The sequence below is a fragment of the Bombina bombina genome, chromosome 6, assembly GCF_027579735.1.
Source record: "Bombina bombina isolate aBomBom1 chromosome 6, aBomBom1.pri, whole genome shotgun sequence".
Classification (NCBI taxonomy): Eukaryota; Metazoa; Chordata; class Amphibia; order Anura; family Bombinatoridae; genus Bombina; species Bombina bombina.
Genome location: NC_069504.1, coordinates 7,915,992 through 7,927,246, shown reverse-complemented (window position 1 = coordinate 7,927,246; position 11,255 = coordinate 7,915,992). Strand labels below are relative to the sequence as shown.

Here is an 11,255-nt window from a genome sequence, read left to right as displayed (position 1 = left end):
GGGAACTAAAGGAATAACTGGCTCTGTACTAACAGAATGAGAGGGAACTAACGGAATAACTGGCTCTGTATTAACAGAAGGAGAGGGAACTAAAGGAATAACTGGCTCTGTACTAACAGAATGAGAGGGAACTAAAGGAATAACTGGCTCTGTACTAACAGAATGAGAGGGAACTAAAGGAATAACTGGCTCTGTACTAACAGAAGGAGAGGGAACTAAAGGAATAACTGGCTCTGTACTAACAGAAGGAGAGGGAACTAAAGGAATAACTGGCTCTGTATTAACAGAAGGGAGAGGGAACTAAAGGAATAACTGGCTCTGTATTAACAGAAGGGAGAGGGAACTAAAGGAATAACTGGCTCTGTACTAACAGAAGGGAGAGGGAACTAAAGGAATAACTGGCTCTGTATTAACAGAAGGGAGAGGGAACTAAAGGAATAACTGACTCTGTATTAACAGAAGGGAGAGGGAACTAAAGGAATAACTGGCTCTGTACTAACAGAATGAGAGGGAACTAAAGGAATAACTGGCTCTGTACTAACAGAAGGGAGAGGGAACTAAAGGAATAACTGGCTCTGTATTAACAGAAGGAGAGAGAACTAAAGGAATAACTGGCTCTGTATTAACAGAAGGAGAGGGAACTAAAGGGATAACTGGCTCTGTACTAACAGAAGGGAGAGGGAATTAAAGGAATAACTGACTCTGTACTAACAGAAGGGAGAGGGAACTAAAGGAATAACTGGCTCTGTACTAACAGAAGGAGAGGGAACTAAAGGAATAACTGGCTCTGTATTAACAGAAGGAGAGGGAAATAAAGGAATAACTGGCTCTGTACTAACAGAATGAGAGGGAACTAAAGGAATAACTGGCTCTGTATTAACAGAAGGAGAGGGAAATAAAGGAATAACTGGCTCTGTACTAACAGAAGGGAGAGGGAACTAAAGGAATAACTGGCTCTGTACTAACAGAAGGGAGAGGGAACTAAAGGAATAACTGGCTCTGTACTAAAAGAAGGGAGAGGGAACTAAAGGAATAACTGGCTCTGTACTAACAGAAGGAGAGGGAACTAAAGGAATAACTGGCTCTGTATTAACAGAAAGAGAGAACTAAAGGGATAACTGGCTCTGTATTAACAGAAGTGAGAGAGAACTAAAGGAATAACTGGCTCTGTACTAACAGAATGAGAGGGAACTAAAGGAATAACTGGCTCTGTACTAACAGAATGAGAGGGAACTAAAGGAATAACTGGCTCTGTACTAACAGAATGAGAGGGAACTAAAGGAATAACTGGCTCTGTATTAACAGAAGTGAGAGAGAACTAAAGGAATAACTGGCTCTGTATTAACAGAAGGAGAGGGAACTAAAGAAATAACTGGCTCTGTATTAACAGAAGTGAGAGAGAACTAAAGAAATAACTGGCTCTGTATTAACAGAAGGAGAGGGAACTAAAGGAATAACTGGCTCTGTATTAACAGGAGGAGAGGGAACTAAAGGAATAACTGGCTCTGTACTAACAGAATGAGAGGGAACTAACGGAATAACTGGCTCTGTATTAACAGAAGGGAGAGGGAACTAAAGGAATAACTGGCTCTGTATTAACAGAAAGAGAGAACTAAAGGAATAACTGGCTCTGTATTAACAGAAAGAGAGAACTAAAGGAATAACTGGCTCTGTATTAACAGAAGGAGAGGGAACTAAAGGAATAACTGGCTCTGTATTAACAGAAGTGAGAGAGAACTAAAGAAATAACTGGCTCTGTATTAACAGAAGGAGAGGGAACTAAAGGAATAACTGGCTCTGTATTAACAGAAGTGAGAGAGAACTAAAGAAATAACTGGCTCTGTATTAACAGAAGGAGAGGGAACTAAAGGAATAACTGGCTCTGTATTAACAGGAGGAGAGGGAACTAAAGGAATAACTGGCTCTGTACTAACAGAATGAGAGGGAACTAACGGAATAACTGGCTCTGTATTAACAGAAGGGAGAGGGAACTAAAGGAATAACTGGCTCTGTATTAACAGAAAGAGAGAACTAAAGGAATAACTGGCTCTGTATTAACAGAAAGAGAGAACTAAAGGAATAACTGGCTCTGTATTAACAGAAGGAGAGGGAACTAAAGGAATAACTGGCTCTGTATTAACAGAAGGGAGAGGGAACTAACGGAATAACTGGCTCTGTACTAACAGAAGGAGAGAACTAAAGGAATAACTGGCTCTGTATTAACAGAAGGGAGAGGGAACTAACGGAATAACTGGCTCTGTACTAACAGAAGGAGAGAACTAAAGGAATAACTGGCTCTGTATTAACAGAAGGAGAGGGAACTAAAGGGATAACTGGCTCTGTATTAACAGAAAGAGAGAACTAAAGGAATAACTGGCTCTGTATTAACAGAAGGAGAGGGAACTAAAGGAATAACTGGCTCTGTATTAACAGAAGGGAGAGGGAACTAACGGAATAACTGGCTCTGTACTAACAGAAGGAGAGGGAACTAAAGGAATAACTGGCTCTGTATTAACAGAAGGAGAGGGAACTAAAGGAATAACTGGCTCTGTATTAACAGGAGGAGAGGGAACTAAAGGAATAACTGGCTCTGTACTAACAGGAGGAGAGGGAACTAAAGGAATAACTGGCTCTGTACTAACAGAAGGAGAGGGAACTAAAGGAATAACTGGCTCTGTACTAACAGAAGGAGAGGGAACTAAAGGAATAACTGGCTCTGTACTAACAGAATGAGAGGGAACTAAAGGAATAACTGGCTCTGTATTAACAGAAGGGAGAGGGAACTAAAGGAATAACTGGCTCTGTATTAACAGAAAGAGAGAACTAAAGGAATAACTGGCTCTGTATTAACAGAAGGAGAGGGAATTAAAGGGATAACTGGCTCTGTACTAACAGAATGAGAGGGAACTAACGGAATAACTGGCTCTGTACTAACAGAAGGAGAGGGAACTAAAGGAATAACTGGCTCTGTATTAACAGAAGGAGAGGGAATTAAAGGGATAACTGGCTCTGTACTAACAGAATGAGAGGGAACTAACGGAATAACTGGCTCTGTATTAACAGAAGGAGAGGGAACTAAAGGAATAACTGGCTCTGTATTAACAGAAGGGAGAGGGAACTAAAGGAATAACTGGCTCTGTACTAACAGAAGGAGAGGGAACTAAATGAATAACTGGCTCTGTATTAACAGAAGGGAGAGGGAACTAAAGGAATAACTGGCTCTGTATTAACAGAAGGGAGAGGGAACTAACGGAATAACTGGCTCTGTACTAACAGAATGAGAGGGAACTAAAGGAATAACTGGCTCTGTATTAACAGAAGGGAGAGGGAACTAAAGGAATAACTGGCTCTGTATTAACAGAAAGAGAGAACTAAAGGAATAACTGGCTCTGTATTAACAGAAGGAGAGGGAATTAAAGGAATAACTGGCTCTGTACTAACAGAAGGAGAGGGAACTAAAGGAATAACTGGCTCTGTATTAACAGAAGGGAGAGGGAACTAAAGGAATAACTGGCTCTGTACTAACAGAATGAGAGGGAACTAAAGGAATAAATGGCTCTGTACTAACAGAAGGGAGAGGGAACTAAAGGAATAACTGGCTCTGTACTAACAGAATGAGAGGGAACTAATGGAATAACTGGCTCTGTACTAACAGAAGGGAGAGGGAACTAAAGGAATAACTGGCTCTGTATTAACAGAAAGAGAGAACTAAAGGAATAACTGGCTCTGTATTAACAGAAGGAGAGGGAATTAAAGGGATAACTGGCTCTGTACTAACAGAATGAGAGGGAACTAACGGAATAACTGGCTCTGTACTAACAGAAGGAGAGGGAACTAAAGGAATAACTGGCTCTGTATTAACAGAAGGGAGAGGGAACTAACGGAATAACTGGCTCTGTACTAACAGAATGAGAGGGAACTAAAGGAATAACTGGCTCTGTACTAACAGAATGAGAGGGAACTAAAGGAATAACTGGCTCTGTATTAACAGAAGGAGAGGGAACTAACGGAATAACTGGCTCTGTACTAACAGAAGGAGAGGGAACTAAAGGAATAACTGGCTCTGTATTAACAGAAGGGAGAGGGAACTAAAGGAATAACTGGCTCTGTACTAACAGAAGGAGAGGGAACTAAAGGAATAACTGGCTCTGTACTAACAGAAGGAGAGGGAACTAAAGGAATAACTGGCTCTTTATTAACAGAATGAGAGGGAATTAAAGGGATAACTGGCTCTTTATTAACAGAATGAGAGGGAATTAAAGGGATAACTGGCTCTTTATTAACAGAATGAGAGGGAATTAAAGGAATAACTGGCTCTTTCCTTCTAAATAAGTTCAGCAACGGAATCAGCAAACTAAAAGTAGAAGTTTGCGTAGGAGACGGAGCTGCCTTAAATAAAATATATTAATCCTGAACCTCTAAAGCTATTTAACCCTTTGTTATTAAGCTCACGGCTGAAATTCTCTGTCACATAAGCAGGGTCCTGAGAGAGACCCCCTATCATTAACTTAAGAGTGGAAAGTCCATGGTGAATTAAAGAGAGGGAGCAACTTGCAAACGCCTAGAACCTCTCTAATAACAGAGGGAATATTAAAGAGAGTTCACCTGATGCATCCTGGGTAAATAGACTCAGCCCATGAGGTACAAAGCAGGGGACAGACGTGAGGATCCGTACAAAACAAACCCAGACTGTAAGGGGTTAAAGCGTCAATTAGCTGATGGTCTGAGCTGCACCAGCCTGTTCCATATCCGCTTAAAGAGACAGTATACAGCAAACCCTTAAAGGTACAGTATACAGCAAACCCTTAAAGGTACAGTATACCGCACACACTTAAAGGGATAGTATACAGCACACACTTAAAGGGACAGTAAACAGCACACACTTAAAAGGTACAGTATACAGCACACACTTAAAGGTACAGTATACAGCAAACCCTTAAAGGTACAGTATACAGCACACACTTAAAGGTACAGTATACAGCACACACTTAAAGGGATAGTATACAGCACACACTTAAAGGTACAGTATACAGCACACACTTAAAGGGACAGTAAACAGCACACACTTAAAGGTACAGTATACCGCACACACTTAAAGGTATAGTATACAGCACACACTTAAAGGGACAGTTTATAACGCACACTTAAAGGGACAGTATACATCACACACTTAAAGGGATAGTATACAGCACACACTTAAAGGGACAGTTTATAACGCACACTTAAAGGGACAGTATACATCACACACTTAAAGGGATAGTATACAGCACACACTTAAAGGGACAGTAAACAGCAAACCCTTAAAGGTACAGTATACAGCAAACCCTTAAAGGCACAGTATACAGCACACACTTAAAGGGACAGTAAACAGCACACACTTAAAGGGACAGTATACAGCACACACTTAAAGGGACAGTATACAGCGCACACTTAAAGGGACAGTTTATAGCGCACACTTAAAGGGACAGTATACAGCACAAACTTAAAGGGACAGTATACAGCACACACTTAAAGGGACAATATACAGCACAAACTTAAAGGGACAGTATACAGCACACACTTAAAGGGACAGTAAACAGCACACACTTAAAGGGACAGTAATCAGCACACACTTAAAGGGACAGTTTATAGCGCACACTTAAAGGGATAGTATACAGCACACAATTAAAGGGACAGTAAACAGCACACACTTAAAGGTACAGTAAACAGCACACACTTAAAGGGACAGTATACAGCACACACTTAAAGGGACAGTTTATAGCGCACACTTAAAGGGTCAGTATACAGCACAAACAAAGGGACAGTATACAGCCCACATTTAAAGGGATAATATACAGCACACACTTAAAGGGACAGTTTACAGCACAAACTTAAAGGGACGGTTTAAGGCACACACTTAAAGGGACGGTTTACAGCACAAACTTAAAGGGATAGTAAACAGCACACACTTAAACGGACAGTATACAGCACACAATTAAAGGGACAGTATACAGCACCCACGTTAAGGGATAGTATACAGCACCCACGTAAAGGGATAGTATACAGCACACAATTAAAGGGACAGTATACATCACACAATTAAAGGGACATTTTACAGCACACACTTAAAGGGATAGTAAACAGCACACACTTAAACGGACAGTATACAGCACACACTTAAACGGACAGTTTACAGCACACACTTAAAGGGACAGTATACAGCACACACTTAAAGGGACCGTATACAGCACACAATTAAAGGGACATTTTACAGCACACACTTAAAGGGACAGTATACAGCACACACTTAAAGGGACAGTATAGAGCACACACTTAAAGGGACAGTAAACAGCACACAATTAAAGGGGCATTTTACAGCACACAGTTAAAGGGATATTATACAGCACACACTTAAAGGGACAGTATACAGTAAAATTGTTTCTATATTAATATTGTTCCAATGGCTTGTTAAGCCAGCTGCAGAGTATAAACTGTATGAGAAACTGTATTTTCATGTTTCTTTGTGCTTTAAAACTACAACCTATTGAAATGGTTTGAGCTTGCAGGTAATTTCAGATCTCATTGTGTAATCACTTTGTGTACACACACACACACATGCTTTCTTATCTTATGTACTTAACAGAGAACACTGGAAAATAAACATTTTATTATTTAACTATTCTGCACCCCACTGGGAGTGTAAGTTCTTCTGCTGCCTGTGTTAATGGTCAATAGCCTGGTCGTAAGACCAGAAACTTTCAGTATAGGTGGGGATACAACAGGCTAAATCAGCTATTTCAAATGCTGAAATAAGGGTAAAGAATCTACTTGTAAATCATTTAATACACTCCAGCAAGTACAATTGATAATTGGGAACAATATAAAGGGGAGATACTTTTTGGGTAAACTGTCCCTTTAAGCCTGAATGGAAGAAAAGACACAATGTAAAACTGATTAACCCTGAAGAAGGAATAAGCAGCAGTAATAATAATAAAAAGGTACAGGAAAATAAGCACTGAAAAACAGGTAAGGCAGCACATAACCAGCATATAAAGGGTTAAAGAAAAACCTTATATATAGCTCTGTCTCCACCGGTCCTGAGAACCTTCCTGACACCCTGAATAGGCTACAGCAGGAAAGGATTAAAGCTAAAACGGTTACCCATAAGTGCATTTGCACTACTCGCGAGCGCCAAAGCCAAGAGCCCGAAGGAAACAAGAAGAAATTTAATGCAGGAAAAACACACTTCTGAGCATGGCCAAAAGTGCTATAAACTGCTTATAGAAGGTATTTGGTGTACAAATATACGTCCCCAGTGAAGCATGTGTACATGTTCATACTAATAGCCGGTGGGCTATGAAGGAGCAGGTACTTACCTCTTAGCATTTCACATCCACACAAGCCCATCCTAAGCAATGCAAGCACAATGCCAAGCATCTAAATCAGTAACAACATCTACAACCTAGGGGATTGGTGGACAAGTCCACATTTCACCAGGTGAGGGCTGTGAATCCACAAGGAGCAGCTCACAGTAGACCAGGGAATTGGTGGAAAAGTTCCCATTTCCCATGGGGAGGCCTGTGATATTTCCCACTGAGAAAAGACCTTTCACTGCCTGGATGATAACTGGACTCTGCCAGTCTGAATTACTGGGTTACTGGGAGGATGATTAATTCCTCAGATCAGTTAAAGGATCCCCTTTCAATGACAAAAAAAATTGCACTTAATTTTCACACAATGAGGCCAAAGAAAATTACTAAGGATCATGGGAAATGGGAGGGATGTAAAGCTCTTGTGTGTTGGGTGTCTTTTGCCTCCTCCCACAAGTGATGACTCATGGACTCGCACCAGCTGATGAAAAAGATTTGGGGTTTCATCCCCCATTAAATGATACTGATGTTCACCACCTTTTCAGGGCATCCAAGTTATATTCTCTTTTTCTATTCTTATTTCATTGCTACACTCTATTGTAATTCTCACCGTGCTGCCACCACTGGAGATTTTTTGCTGGGATCCATGCCAGGGATGGATGGCTCTTCACCCAGTGACCTTGTGTCCTTGTTCAACAACTGGAGTCTGGAACTGATTTCCCCTATAACTGACGGCTTTTCTACCTCTACAGGACCCCCATGGGAAAGAGGTCTGCTCTCCAATGGGTCTCCCCAAAGCTTAGATCTTCTCTGAAAGAGGTAGCGTGGACGGCCTGCTGCAAGCTGCTGTTGGGCAATAAGTTCACTGTCCGAGGACTGCTTAAGTAGGGGATCCCTGAACGTCACGGTGCCCTTCATCAGTGGTGACTTGAGTTTGGGCTTTGGAGGCACTGGCGGCTTCTCGAGTATAAAAGTTTGACCGTCGGCATAAGAGGTGTAGGTATCAGTGGGCTCTCCACTTTCTGAGGACAAAGTAGACATGCTGGACACAGTAGAGATGGTGCTCGTAGTCTCCAGATGGTGGTCACTCGAGCTCCTGGTGTCGACCTCTTCTACACCTGAGTCTGTAGCAGACTCTGGATGGGGTAGTGGGACATCAGAAGGCTTCCCTGAGGGTGGATGACTACTGATTGGCTTGGCACTGGGTAAAGCTAATGTACCAGGCCTGGCCAGTTGGCTGATGGGGGTCCCAGGTTTTGTGATCAAGACTCCATTAGCAAAAGCATCAGGAGGGGGCAACAGGCCAATTTTTGCTAATTCTTCTCTAGTCTCCTCATCACTGGAGGAGAGCATGGCTGGTGGTAAAGTGGCTCCAAAAGGCTCTACCTCCTCCTCAGAGCTGCCCTGCCCAAGTGTTTTGTCTGAAGAGGAGCTTGAGGGTGCTTTCTCTTCTGTATCAGCTGGCTTAACAGCTTCTTGCTTATCACTGGCTGCTGGTGTCTCTTGTTCCTTCTCCTCTGTTCCATTACTAGTAGCATGCACCATAATAAGCCCTGCAGTTTTTTGCTGAGAAGTGTCTACAATGCTTAGGATCATGGGCTTGCGTTCTTCTACTTTTCTCTCTAACCTTTCTGGGCTTTTTTCTGCACGCCCTTCACCATCTCTCCGCAAAGGTGCTCCCCATCGACCTTTAACTGATGATCCTGATGGGCTGTAAATTGGAGAAGCAGATCCCTCCAGCTCCATTCCTATTTCCCCCTCTTTGGTTTGGATTTCCAGGAAGAGTGGGGGAGCTCTGTCTGATTCTGGACTCCTCACAGGGGTAGGTGTTCTTGGAGGAGGGGGAGAGGATGTTTGGGCAGACAGTGCTCTTTCCCTTGCGGCCAGCGCAAGTGCAAGGGGGGAATTAGGATCCAAGGGCTTTCCAGTTAGAGGATGGATGAAGGTCGAATGAGAACTACTGTACATTAGGGACTTGAGAGAGGAACCTGGGGAAGGGAGCAGAACATCGCGGCTACCTAACAATCTCTCATCAACAGATCTTGAGGGTTGTAAAGAAGGGAAGTCTGGGGAAGGAGGTGTACCCTCCAGAGCCCCTACAGAAAGGAAGACTGTGGATTTGCGCTTTTCATCTAGCCGTCGTTCACGCTCCTTCATCACTCCAGCTAATGCTGTTGCAAAGGGGCTTCCAAGTGGATCATGGTGTGCAGTCCCAAGATCCATCATGCTCTGCCGTGGACTGCGTCTAGATGGTGAGGGATCTCGTGAGAAACCTCCAGCCATGGCTAGTGCTGCACGTTCTTGGGCATCCTCCACTTGTAGCTGCTTCACAAGGGGACTTTTTTTACGCTGTGGCTTCATTGGTGCAAACAAGCCCATGTTGGCATAAGGGTTATCTGTTGCTCGACTTCGCCTTTTTAATTTCTCAGGAGGAGTAGAAGAGGGACCAGGCCGTGCAATGCTTGTAGGCTCTACAGGGAGGTGCGAGGTATCTTGAAGGATGATCATGGATCTAGCACGCTTTTGACGGTCTGGTGGAGGAAGCGCCCGGTCCATAGTCAAGAGCTCTGCAGAACCCATGCCATGCTGAAGCCCATGAAGTTTTGCCTCAAAACCTGGTTTAAAGCTGGAATGCACTGTGTCATAGGCTCTGCTTGGTGGTGGTGGAGGGGAAAAAGCTGGTGGTGGTCCAGTGTCAAAGTAGTATGGAGTTGGAGGAGGAGGCGCAGTCTTTTGTGGGGGTGGTGGTATGGCTGGGCCTTCTCTTAATGAGTCCTGCATGGAGGTGCTGCGTGGGAAACGCCCATCAAAGAAAGAGTCTGACCATTTCTCATCTTCACCTAAAAAAAAAGCAAATAACAAGGACTTTTTATTTGAGTTTAGTTTTCAAAAAGTTTCAATTGTTGTTAAAAATGGAATAAACTTACTGTTAAATCAATCTGTTCACAAACAACAGCAAATACATTTTATTTCTGTACATCTGAGTTATTGCTTAGACTTATTTCTATCCCTCTTCTCTCCAGTTTTTACAAATACTCAGGTGCAGCAAGGAAAGAATAGCAAGAAGCTACAGTCAGCAGCAGAACAAGAGCCCTAGAGCTGAAAGCTTATGCAGTTCTAACCCTTATTGCACCCCCGATAAGAAGGGAGTACAACATAATTATTCATTGTATATACACACACCAACATGCATACATACACACACACCAAACATGCATACACATACACACACACACACCAACATGCATACATACACACACACACCAACATGCATACATACACACACACCAAACATGCATACACATACACACACACACACCAACATGCATACATACACACACACACCAACATGCATACACACACACACCAACATGCATACACACACACACACACCAACATGCATACACACACACACACCAAACATGCATACATACACACACACCAAACATGCATACACATACACACACACACACCAACATGCATACATACACACACACACCAACATGCATACACACACACACCAACATGCATACACACACACACACACCAACATGCATACACACACACACACCAAACATGCATACATACACACACACCAAACATGCATACACATACACACACACACACCAACATGCATACATACACACACACACCAACATGCATACACACACACACCAACATGCATACATACACACACACACCAACATGCATACACACACACACCAACATGCATACATACACACACACACCAACATGCATACATACACACACACCAAACATGCATACATACACACACACCAAACATGCATACATACACACACACCAAACATGCATACATACACACACACCAAACATGCATACATACACACACACCAAACATGCATACACATACACACACACACACCA

The 11,255-nt window shown here is 42.7% G+C and overlaps 1 protein-coding gene across 1 annotated transcript in view; it reads right to left on the bottom strand.

Moving 5' to 3' along the window:
- Nucleotides 1-7,600: 7,600 nt before the first annotated feature.
- Nucleotides 7,601-11,255, bottom strand: part of SHANK3 (SH3 and multiple ankyrin repeat domains 3) — a 565,241-nt gene continuing 561,586 nt past the window's right edge. The window contains exon 14 of the mRNA XM_053716301.1: nucleotides 7,601-10,189. Coding sequence (XP_053572276.1) covers nucleotides 7,956-10,189 — 2,234 coding nt within the window. The 3' untranslated portion in view covers nucleotides 7,601-7,955. The remainder of the gene's footprint in view (nucleotides 10,190-11,255) is intronic.